Raw genomic sequence first — 13203 nt, forward strand, 5'->3', positions numbered from 1 at the left:
CCAATTTCAAGTTAACTCAACTTGACATGATTTCTTATTTAAAAATAATAAAATAATTTCATATTAATATTTACATATTTTAAATTTTAAATTTAAATTTAAAAAAAATATTAATTTTTTAAACAGTAAAATACAACATTTGGATGAGGCTTTTTTACTAAAATAAACTAAAAAAAAATTTATTTGTCAAAATAGGTTGTCAGCCCGATTATATACGAAAATTGGGTGTTTTTTTCATTCGCGCCTATCTAACAGGCGCGAATCATTATTTTATATTATTTTTTTAAATAAAATATTTTTTTTGTATTAAAATTATTTAAATATATATACGGATCAAAATATGGGTAAAAACGGGTCAAAATACAGTAAAAAAGGGTCGCACATGTCGGATAGGCGCGATTAATCGTGTCTGGCAGCTAGGCGCAAATGACCTACCCTGCATACTGCCCGAACAGTCCTCCCTGCAGCCTGCCTGCTGCCCGAATAGTTCTCCCTACACCTGCGTATTGCCCGAACAGTCCTCCTGCAGCCTGCATGCATGCCCCCTACTCAGCTCCACAAACCCGCTTGTTGCTGCTGCACCGTTTAGTCCCTTCAATGGGAAAAGCAAATGGGGGACCTTATAAATATGGTCCCCCAACCCCGTCCACACACCGGAAGAGAGAAAGAAAAGAGAGAAAGGAGAAGAAAAAAGGAAGAAGAAGAGAAGAAGAAGAAGGGGAGAAGAAGAAGAAAGAAAAAAGAAAAAAAAGGTAATCTATTTTTTAGTAAATAATTTTGTTTATAATTTAAAGAGCTTAATTTTGTTTATGATTTTTTTGGATTAATATGTTGTATGAATGTAATTTTTTTGTTTTTATAATTATTTTAAAAATAATTTGTTTGTAATTTAGGATTATGTTAAAATTTTTGTGTTTGTAATTATTTTAAAATTAATTTATTAGTAATTTAGGATTAAGTTATAAATTGTTGTGTTTAGTTTAGTATTTGATGAGTTTAACATATAAGTTTATAAAAAAAATTAAAAAAGTATTTCATTTTGAAAATGAATTTGGACAAATGATGTTTAAGCTCATTTAAATTTTTAAGTTATTGTTAAGTATTGGTATGTTATTATTTGATTTTAGGCCAAATAATGAAAATTCAGATAAAATATTATTTGAAAATCAAGTTAAAAATTATACAAACCCATTTTTTTAAAAACTTTAGCATATACATACAATATGATTGGGACCATAAAAGAAACAATACGATTGGTAACTTTCACCTGCTACAAAATTTAGAATATTGATATTGTATTGACCAATTATAGGAGCATAATAAAAACCTCTAAATTTATAAAATTATCATTTGATTTAAGGATTTGAGAATTACTGGTATTAGAAAAAGTTATAAAATTTTAATTCAAATCACTATTATATATAATTAATTTTCATGTGTTTGATTTTTCAATACAATATTTGAAAAGTTATAAAGTATTTGTTATGCTGTGTAATTTTATTTTATTTTCATTTATTTGACAATTTTTATTGATTTATTAAAAATTGATTAAATTTGTTGTTATTTTTATAGGTTGTTTGTTTGAAAGAAACTAATCAGGTATGTTTCTATTTCTATTTTATTTTTCAATTCGTATGTTTTTATGTTTACATAGTTTATATTAATTTTAATTATATTATTATTGTAATCTAACATAATTTTTTTATTGTAGGTAAATTATGGGAAATTATTAGATATTTACCGTGTTTTGTTTCTGAAATTTGAAATAATTTATTATATTTTTTGAAACAAATTAAATGAATTCATTTTTTTTAATTGCAGATTTGCAGCAAATGGGTTCTTTGATTAATAATAATCACATATCAAGTACTATTAATGAGACGGTAATAAAATTTTTATTTGATACTCATGTTATTTGCGGAATTAAATTATATTGTATTAACTATTTTGCTAATTTAATAATGTTAGGGCCAGAACCGCGTATTGAGGGGCCGTGTTAATAGCGTAGGGTTTCTGCCAGATGAACGCCTAATACCATACTTGGAATTAGCCGGGTTCGGATCAGCAGCATTGATCCGGACTTTTGATTTACGATACGACTTGATTTCCGCTTTAGTCGAGCGATGGCGTCCGGAGACCCACACATTACATTTGCCATGCGGGGAGTGTACTATCACTCTAGAGGATATGGCACTGCAGCTCGGGCTTCCCATCGAAGGATATGTGGTCACGGGCGTAAGTTTGATCTCTAGGCCGGTTACCCTTTGCTATGAATTACTTGGACGCTCGCCAAGTGAGGGGAAATTTACCAGTTTGAGGTTTTCATGGCTAAAGGCCAATTTTGAGCATTTGCCGAGTACGACCAATGAACGGGAGGTGATGCAGGTCGCTCGAGCTTATATTATGCACCTTATAGGAGGTGTACTCATGCCGGATGCAAACGGCAATATGGTTCACTTGATGTACTTACCCCTATTATCCAATTTGCATAACACCCGTTCATACAGTTGGGGGTTCGCAGTGTTAGCCATGCTGTATCGCGAACTTTGTCGGATGGCAGATCCTTCTTCGATGGACATAGGCGGATGCCTCATACTGCTACAGTCGTGGACACTTTACCGGATGCCATTCTTGGCATCCATTAGTCATCAATCATATATATTTCCACTCGTTAATAGGTGATGAATTTTTACTCATTATAAGAATTAGTTGACTTTTTTTTGAATTATATTATTCTAACAATTTGTTTTCTTTAGATGGAGCACTAATCCGGGTATCGGGAGGTCATACACGATTCCGACATACCGTCTGATAATTGAGAATCATGCTGGATAGGGGGTAAGTTTTTCCAATATAAACTTAATTTTATTATTTTATCTCACTCGACCCACATTAATATAAAAATGTTATTAACTGTGTAGTTTGTTTGGATGCCGTATTCCGTTCCAGAAATTATGGCGGTTATTCCCTCATCTGCCCATGTCCACTCAAACCTATGGTGCATTAGTGCACCTATTATCAATTTTCATATTGTAATGGCCCAAATTTGAGGTTATCGGAACAGTGGTTTCGGGACCACAAATCCGATGAGAAAAATTTTATTTTTCTTATATTTTTATGGTCTACAATTTCACAAAATGATTTAGTGAAAATTTCGTTCGAAAATTTCGACGTTTGGGCACTCAATTTAGTCAAAAGGACTAAATTATAAAAAGTGAAAAACTTGAGTTCTACATGTTAGAGGTGTCCAATTGTTATGAAACTTTAAATTGGAGGTCCTTATATGGCAATTATACCATTGGTAACTTGGTAGACAAAAATGGACATGAGATAAGTGAAATAGAAAATTTTTAAGTTAGGGGCAATTTGGTAATCTAGTAATTAAAATGAATTAAAAGGGAAAAAGATGGCAAAAATCATCATCTTCTTCATTAGGACGAAATCAGCAAGGGGGGAAGCCATAGTTAGGGTTTTCAAGCGTCCAAGCTCCATAGTAAGTGATCCCAAGTCCCGTTTTTAATGTTTTTTACGTTTTTGGAGTCCCGGTAGCTTAATTTAGCTTATTCTAGCAATAATTTAACCTAGGGTTTATATTTGGAAAAATACCCATAGGTGAAAAGTGTTTATTTTGATGTTTTATGATAGAATATGAAGCTAGAAATTATGTTAAACAACTTTTGCTAAGCGATTTTAAGTGAAAACGAGTAAAACGACATAATCGGTAAAAATACCTAATGTTCATAAGTACATGTTAGAGTGGGAATTTGATGTTGCCATAGAAGGGAAAAATGTTCAGAATGTTATAAAACATAAGAATAAGAGATGAAGTTTAATTTCCGAGCCTTGGGGAAAAATGTAATTATGTAAAAGTTTAGGGGCAAAATTGTAATTTTAAAAAAGTTAGAGTCGAGGGCTGTTTTGATGAATGTGATTATTAAATAAGTTAAATTTACTATTTTAGATCAAGAAGTACGAAACTCGAGGTTAGACAAAGGGAAGAATAAAGTTGAAGACTAAGTTGGTGAATTTGGCTATAATTGGTACCGAGGTAAGTTTACGGTAAATAAATGCAATATTTCAATATTTATTATTAATGCTGTTAATTTCCAGCAATTATGAATTTATTTTATGAATTTATTTGATGATGATCCAAGCATGGAATGATAGAGAATTAAAATTTAAAAGTCCCGTTGATACATAAGGATGGTACTGGATACGAATGTCATGACATTTGGGTAAAGAGATCCCATGTAAGACAATGTCTGGGACATGGCATTGGCATCCTTAAGATCATGAGAGGTCCCCTGTAAGACCATGTCTGGGACATGGCATGGGCACCGAGACGAGAGGTCCCATGTAAGACCATGTCTGGGACATGGCGTTGGCACCGAGATGAGAGGTCCCCTATAAGACCATGTCTGGGACATGGCATGGGCACCATCACGAGAACATCCCATGTAAGACCATGTCTAGGACATGGCTTTGGCATGTTATTATCAGAAGAGACCCGAGTATCCTTATTATTCCAATGTAGCTCAACGGGCTTGTAAACGAATCATGTTCATGAAAGTTCAGTTTAAAGCATAAATGGCAAGCTCAGGTAAGTTGTAAGACTTAAGAACTTATTATACTATCAATTGATGTTCAACGATGCAGCAAGGATTGAGTAAGTTATGCACACAAGTATTCTAAGTAAACAAGTAAGAGAACTAGTATGAGATTAACTAAAGAGTAAACTAGAGATATAGACATTGAGTTTAATTATTTAAGTTAAATATTGTTATTTATTTGCTAGTAAACTTACTAAGCTTTATGCTTACTTCTTTTATTTCTCTTTCTCTTATAGTATTGCAAAGCTACTTCAAGGATCCTAAAGAAGTCGGAGATCGTCCACACTATCAACTACAACTGCTCGGTATTTTATATCGAAACACGTTTGAGTTATGGCATGTATAGGGATTTAGTTATTTTGTATGTTTGTAATGATGATTTTGCTAATGAGTGATGTGTAAGTATTTGATGATGTATGGTCATTAAAATGGTTAAGGATGAAGGTGTTTGTTGTTATGAAAGATTAGGTGATAAATTATGCATGGAAATCATGAAAGGATAAAATTTTGCAAAGAAACAGAATTCAGGCAGCACAGTGACGTGAATTTGAAAAATCACCCAAGATAGTATAAAATGAATTAGAGGGTTAATGATATATGTAATTAAATCTTGTTGAGTCTATTTTCATGGAAAAATAACGGTGTAGAAAAAGGAAATTTATATTTTAAGATATGTGAATTTTAGTAAGATAGGGTCAGAACTGTTTTTGGAGTCCCCTGTTCTGAGTTTAGAAAATAATTACAAAATGTAAAAAAATGGTTATGAGTTGAAATTTACATGCTTAGATTCCTTAATGAGTCTATTTTCTGTAGAAACAAGTAAGAACTTCATAGGAAAATCCTACAGTGAGAAAACTTATTTTTAGTAACAAGAGATCAGAATAGTCGAATGGTGAAACAGGGGAGACTTTAACTAATAAACTGTACTAATTGGCTGAACCAAAAATTCTAAAAATTTATGGTGAGTAGATATATGAGTCTAGTTTCAGGGAAAATTTAAGGAATTAAATTTCGAGTTCTGTAGCTCAAGTTATAATTAATTTAGCAACTGCTGCGCGATTGGACAGATTTGCTGTAAATAGTGAAATAAATTTTCAAACCTAGTTTTTATGCTCCGAATTGGTAAGATAAGCTAAGTAATGCCTCGTGCTCGACTCCGGAAACGGTCTCGGGTAAGGGGTGTTACATTTTGTTGGTATCAGAGTAGGTTTAGTCGGTTCTTGGAAATACTCGGTATGAATAAGTGTCTACTTATACATGCCATACTTATATATTTTGATAGTGTGACGACTCCTGACGATTTTAAAATTTTTTCTTTTATAGTTATGGATCCTGAACGAGCTAGTACAGATGAAGTAGAGAGTAATGCGCCTATTCCCGCAGAAGGGACGGTGCCATCAGATGTTAATGTTAGTGAAAGACCTGCATCAGATAGACAGGGAGGAGGAGCTAGAGAAGCCTTCTTCCAAGCCATGACTGATTGGTTTGCCGAGTTCGTTCGTACGAATCCGGCTGTAAGACCTCCACCCCCTCAAGATTCACAGGTTCCCCATGTAGCTTCCCCAGCTGCAGGTATATTTATCAGGGAGAGACCACCTGTTGATAAGATTAGGAAGCAATGGGCTGAAGAATTTCGGGCTACCAAAGATGACGATGCAGAAAAAGCAGAATTCTGGCTTGAGAATACCATCAGGGTTTTTGAAGAATTATCTTGTACACCGGAAGAATGTATGAAGTGTGTGGTCTCACTTCTCAGAGATTCCGCTTATCATTGGTGGAAGACTCTCGTGTCTATCGTACCGAGTGAGAGGGTTACTTGGGATTTCTTTCAAGAGGAGTTTCGAAAGAAGTACATCAGCCAGAGATTTATAGATCAGAAAAGGAAGGAGTTTCTTGAGCTAAAACAAGGTAAGATGTCCGTGACTGAATATGAACGCGAATTTGTCAAACTTAGTAAGTATGCTCGGGAATTTGTATCCACCGAAGCCAACATGTGCAAGAGATTTGAAGATGGGCTTAATGATGACATCCGACTATCAGTGGGTGTATTGGAAATTAGAGAGTTTGTTGTTCTGGTAGAAAGAGCTTGTAAAGTAGAAGACTTGTTAAAAGAAAAAGAGAAGAGCAAAGCTGAAGCTGGAGCGCAGGATACAAAGAAGAGGCAAATGAGTAAATCATTTCAGTCTACATCTAAGAGGCCTAGGGAGCTCTCTAGCGGATCACATTTTCCACATATATATTCTGGCCGAAGCAGAAGTAGAAGATTCGAGGGTTTTAGAGCTCAAACCACTACAGTTGCAAGTACTGGCAGTACTCGACCTCCTAGACCGGAATGTCCTCAATGTGGGAGACGCCACCCCGGAGAGTGTAGAGCAGGTGAAAATGTTTGTTTCAGATGTGGAGCATCCGATCACTTTATTCGGGATTGTCCTGAAACAATTAAAAGAGAAGAAATAACGAGTGCGAGATCAGGTAATGCTCCTACCAGAGGTAGACCGCAGAGAAACCCAAGAGTGGGGGCAAGTAATAGGGGTGCATTCAAAGATTCAGCGGTTAGATCAGATGTTAGAGCACCTGCAAGATCATATGCTATTCGAGCTCGTGAAGAGGCGTCCTCTCCTGATGTAATTGCGGGTACATTTTCTCTCTATGATACTACTGTTATTGCATTAATTGATCCTGGCTCTACACATTCATATATATGCACAAAATTAGCATTTGTTAAAAATTTGTCTGTTGAACCTACTGAATTTATGGTTAAAGTCTCGAACCCCCTGGGCCAGTTTGTGATAGTGGATAAAGTTTGTAAAAATTGTCCACTGATGGTAAAAGGTATTTGTTTCCCGGTTGACTTGATGTTATTGCCTTTTGATGAGTTTGATGTGATATTGGGCATGGATTGGTTAACTCAGCATGATGCAGTAGTAAACTGTAGACAAAAATATGTTGTGTTGAAATGCCAGAATGGAGAATTACTTTGGGTTAAATCTAATCAGACAAAGGGATTATCCGATATGATTTCAGTTATGACAGCTCAGAGGTGTGTTAGAAAAGGGTATGATGTTTATTTGGCGTATGTGTTGGATACTAAGGTATCTGAGTCAAAGATACAGGCAGTGCCAGTTGTATGTGAATTTTCTGATGTATTTCCAGAGGAGTTACCAGGGTTGCCACCAGAAAGAGAAGTGGAATTTTCTATAGATCTGATTCCGGGAACTGCCCCAATTTCCATAGCTCCGTATCGTATGGCTCCTACAGAATTAAAAGAGTTAAAGGCACAGTTACAGGAACTTGTTGACAGAGGTTTTGTTCGTCCGAGTCATTCACCTTGGGGTGCTCCAGTTCTGTTTGTGAAAAAGAAAGACGGGTCTTTGAGATTGTGTATTGACTATCGGCAGCTTAATAAGGTAACTATAAAGAATAAGTACCCATTGCCTCGAATTGATGACTTATTTGATCAACTGAAAGGTGCCACAGTATTTTCAAAGATTGATCTTCGATCGGGTTATTATCAGTTACGGGTAAAAGAGCCAGATGTGCCAAAGACAGCTTTCAGAACCAGGTATGGGCATTATGAGTTTCTGGTTATGCCGTTTGGGTTGACTAATGCACCTGCAGTATTCATGGATTTGATGAACCGGATATTCAGACCGTATCTATATAGGTTTGTAGTAGTTTTTATTGATGACATTTTAGTTTATTCTCGGGATGAAACTAAGCATGCAGAACATTTGAAAATAGTGTTGCAAATTCTGCGTGAAAAGAAACTTTATGCTAAATTCAGTAAATGTGAATTTTGGCTTCGAGAGGTAGGTTTTCTCGGACATATTGTATCCGCAGAAGGCATCAGGGTAGATCCGAGTAAAATTTCAGCTATTGTCAATTGGAGTCCACCGAAGAATGTATCTGAAGTTAGAAGTTTCTTGGGTTTAGCTGGTTATTATCGGAGATTTGTACAAGGGTTTTCTATGATAGCTTCTCCAATGACCCGTTTATTACAGAAAGATGTTAAATTTGAATGGACAGAAAAATGCCAGCAAAGTTTCGACCGATTGAAGGAGTTGTTAACGAAAGCACCTGTGTTGGTACAGCCTGAATCGGGTAAGGAATTTATTATTTATAGTGATGCATCATTAAATGGTTTGGGTTGTGTCTTGATGCAAGAAGATAAAGTAATAGCCTATGCTTCAAGACAACTTAAGCCACATGAAAGAAACTACCCGGTACATGATCTCGAGTTAGCTGCTATTGTATTTGCATTGAAAATATGGCGGCATTATTTGTATGGTGAAAAGTGTCATATTTATACTGATCACAAAAGCTTGAAATATTTGATGACACAGAAAGATTTGAATTTGAGACAACGCAGGTGGCTTGAATTGATAAAGGATTATGATTTGGTTATTGATTACCATCCGGGTAAGGCTAACGTGGTAGCTGATGCTTTGAGCCGAAAATCTCTATTTGCTTTATGAGCTATGAATACCCGGTTGTCACTGTCTAATGATGGTTCAATCATATCTGAATTGAGAGCTAAATCGACATTTCGTCAACAAATATGTGAAGCTCAGAGGAATGATGAGAAATTACAGGCTAAACGAGTGCATTGTGAGTCAGGTAATGATTCAGAATTTCAGATTGGAACTGATGGTTGTTTATTATTCAGAGGCAGAGTATGTGTACCGAAGAATTCAGAACTTGTACAGAAGATTTTACACGAAGCACACAGTGGTATTATGTCCGTACATCCGGGAGGTAATAAAATGTATAATGACTTGAAAAAGATGTATTAGTGGCCGGGTATGAAACATGATATCTCTGAGTTTGTATCAAGATGTTTGGTATGTCAACAGGTTAAAGCTGAACATCAGGTACCTTCGGGGTTGCTTCAGCCAATTACTATACCAGAATGGAAATGGGAAAGAATTACTATTGATTTTGTGTCCGGATTACCATTGTCTCCGAAGAAGAAAGATGCCATTTTGGTGATCGTTGATCGATTAACAAATCAGCACATTTATCCCGGTACGTATGGATTATTCTCTAGATAAATTAGCTGAACTGTATATATCTGAGATTGTTAGACTACATGGAGTGCCTGTCTCCATTATATCAGATAGAGACCCCGATTTACGTCTCGTTTCTGGAACAAATTACAAGAAGCTTTGGGTACTCAGTTGCATTTCAGTACTGCATTTCATCCTCAGACAGATGACCAATCTGAGCGTGTAATTCAGGTATTGGAAGATATGCTCCGATGTTGTGTATTAGAATTTCAAGGTAATTGGGAAAGGTATCTACCTTTAATTGAATTTGCTTATAATAACAGTTATCAGTCCAGTATTAAAATGGCTCCGTATGAAGCTTTGTATGGTAGAAAATGTAGAACACCATTATATTGGACAGAGCTCAGTGAAAAGAAGACACACGGGGTTGATTTGATCCGGGAAATAGAAGAAAAAGTAAGGCTGATTCGAGATAGTTTAAAAGCAGCTTCCGATCGTCAGAAGTCATACGCCGATCTTAAACGAAGGGAGATTGAATTTCAGGTGGGTGATAAAGTATTCTTAAAAGTGTCTCCTTGGAAGAAAGTTCTCCGGTTCGGTCGAAAGGGTAAATTGAGTCCAAGATTTATCGGACCATACGAGATTATAGAAAGAATTGGACCAGTTGCTTACCGATTGGCTTTACCACCGGAACTCGACAAAATTCATAATGTATTTCATGTATCTATGCTACGACGGTATCGATCAGATCCTTCACATGTTATTACTCCAACAGAAGTAGAAATTCAGCCGGATATGACTTATAATGAAGAACCGGTTAAAGTATTAGTACGAGAAACAAAGGAGCTTAGAAACAAAAGGTAAATCTGGTGAAAGTGCTATGGCAAAAGCACGGGATTGAGGAAGCAACATGGGAACCGGAAGAGACAATGAGGAAGCAATACTCGAATCTCTTTACTGGTAAGATTTCGAGGACGAAAATCCTAAAAAGGGGGGAGAGTTGTAATGGCCCAAATTTGAGGTTATCGAACAGTGGTTTCGGGACCACAAATCCGATGAGAAAAATTTTATTTTCTTATATTTTTATGGTCTACAATTTCACAAAATGATTTAGTGAAAATTTCGTTCGAAAATTTCGACGTTTGGGCACTCAATTTAGTCAAAAGGACTAAATTGTAAAAAGTACAAAAGTTGAGTTCTACATGTTAGAGGTGTCCAATTGTTATGAAACTTTAAATTGGAGGTCCTTATATGGTAATTATACCATTGGTAACTTGGTAGACAAAAATGGACATGAGATAAGTGAAATAGAAAATTTTTAAGTTAGGGGCAATTTGGTAATCTAGTAATTAAAATGAATTAAAAGGGAAAAAATGGCAAAAATCATCATCTTCTTCATTAGGACGAAATCAGCAAGGGGGAAGCCATAGTTAGGGTTTTCAAGCTTCCAAGCTCCATAGTAAGTGATCCAAGTCCCGTTTTTAATGTTTTTACGTTTTTGGAGTCCGGTAGCTTAATTTAGCTTATTCTAGCAATAATTTAACCTAGGGTTTATATTTGGAAAAATACCCATAGGTGAAAAGTGTTTATTTTGATGTTTTATGATAGAATATGAAGCTAGAAATTATGTTAAACAACTTTTGCTAAGCGATTTTAAGTGAAAACTAGTAAAACGACATAATCGGTAAAAATACCTAATGTTCATAAGTACATGTTAGAGTGGGAATTTGATGTTGCCATAGAAGGGAAAAATGTTCAGAATGTTATAAAACATAAGAATAAGAGATGAAGTTTAATTTCCGAGCCTTGGGGAAAAAATGTAATTATGTAAAAGTTTAGGGGCAAAATTGTAATTTTAAAAAAGTTAGAGTCGAGGGCTGTTTTGATGAATGTGATTATTAAATAAGTTAAATTTACTATTTTAGATCAAGAAGTACGAAACTCGAGGTTAGACAAAGGGAAGAATAAAGTTGAAGACTAAGTAGGTGAATTTGGCTATAATTGGTACCGAGGTAAGTTTACGGTAAATAAATGCAATATTTCAATATTTATTATTAATGCTGTTAATTTCCAGCAATTATGAATTTATTTTATGAATTTATTTGATGATGATCCAAGCATGGAATGATAGAGAATTAAAATTTAAAAGTCCGTTGATACATAAGGATGGTACTGGATACGAATGTCATGACATTTGGGTAAAGAGATCCATGTAAGACAATGTCTGGGACATGGCATTGGCATCCTTAAGATCATGAGAGGTCCCCTGTAAGACCATGTCTGGGACATGGCATGGGCACCGAGACGAGAGGTCCCATGTAAGACCATGTCTGGGACATGGCGTTGGCACCGAGATGAGAGGTCCCTATAAGACCATGTCTGGGACATGGCATGGGCACCATCACGAGAACATCCCATGTAAGACCATGTCTGGGACATGGCTTTGGCATGTTATTATCAGAAGAGACCCGAGTATCCTTATTATTCCAATGTAGCTCAACGGGCTTGTAAACGAATCATGTTCATGAAAGTTCAGTTTAAAGCATAAATGGCAAGCTCAGGTAAGTTGTAAGACTTAAGAACTTATTATACTATCAATTGATGTTCAACGATGCAGCAAGGATTGAGTAAGTTATGCACACAAGTATTCTAAGTAAACAAGTAAGAGAACTAGTATGAGATTAACTAAAGAGTAAACTAGAGATATAGACATTGAGTTTAATTATTTAAGTTAAATATTGTTATTTATTTGCTAGTAAACTTACTAAGCTTTATGCTTACTTCTTTTATTTCTCTTTCTCTTATAGTATTGCAAAGCTACTTCAAGGATCCTAAAGAAGTCGGAGATCGTCCACACTATCAACTACAACTGCTCGGTATTTTATATCGAAACACGTTTGAGTTATGGCATGTATAGGGATTTAGTTATTTTGTATGTTTGTAATGATGATTTTGCTAATGAGTGATGTGTAAGTATTTGATGATGTATGGTCATTAAATGGTTAAGGATGAAGTGTTTGTTGTTATGAAAGATTAGGTGATAAATTATGCATGGAAATCATGAAAGGATAAAATTTGCAAAGAAACAGAATTCAGGCAGCACAGTGACGTGAATTTGAAAAATCACCAAGATAGTATAAAATGAATTAGAGGTGAATGATATATGGAATTAAACTTGTGAGTCTATTTCATGAAAATAACGGTGTAGAAAAGGAAATTGATATTTAAGATATGTGAATTTTAGTAAGATAGGGTCGAACTATTTTTGGAGTCCCCTATTCTGAGTTAGAAAATAATTACAATTGTAAAAAATGTTATGAGTTGAAATTTGCATTCTTAGATTCCTTAATGAGTCTATTTTCTGTAGAAACAAGTAAAATTCATATGAAATCTAAGTGAGAAACTTATTTTAGTACAGAGGTCAGATAGTCGAATGGTGAAACAGGGAGACTTTAACTAATAAACTGTACTAATTGGTGAACAAAATTCAAAAATTTATGGTGTAGATATATGATTTCAGGATTTGAATTAATTGAGTTCTGTAGAATTAATTAATTTCATGAATCTGTTAGGAAAATTACATTTAG

General features: G+C 35.1%; 1 protein-coding gene across 1 annotated transcript; it reads left to right on the forward strand.

Annotated features, from left to right (window-relative positions):
- The first annotated feature begins 426 nt into the window (after window positions 1-426).
- Window positions 427-2645, forward strand: LOC121211463 (protein MAINTENANCE OF MERISTEMS-like). The gene is made up of 3 exons (XM_041084233.1): window positions 427-606; window positions 1969-2462; window positions 2561-2645. The coding sequence occupies exons 1-3, from the start codon at window positions 427-429 to the stop codon at window positions 2643-2645; spliced, it is 759 nt and encodes a 252-aa protein (XP_040940167.1).
- Window positions 2646-13203: the final 10558 nt, after the last annotated feature.

This window comes from Gossypium hirsutum, chromosome A12, assembly GCF_007990345.1.
Source record: "Gossypium hirsutum isolate 1008001.06 chromosome A12, Gossypium_hirsutum_v2.1, whole genome shotgun sequence".
Lineage (NCBI taxonomy): Eukaryota > Viridiplantae > Streptophyta > Magnoliopsida > Malvales > Malvaceae > Gossypium > Gossypium hirsutum.

Coding starts and splice junctions, on each gene's coding strand:
- LOC121211463 (XM_041084233.1), top strand. CDS start 427: ATGACCTACCCTGCATACTGCCCGAACAGTCCTCCCTGCAGCCTGCCT. Junction 607..1,968: donor TAGTCCCTTCAATGGGAAAA/GCAAATGGGGGA, acceptor TAATAATGTTAG/GGCCAGAACCGCGTATTGAG. Junction 2,463..2,560: donor GGCAATATGGTTCACTTGAT/GTACTTACCCCT, acceptor GTCGGATGGCAG/ATCCTTCTTCGATGGACATA.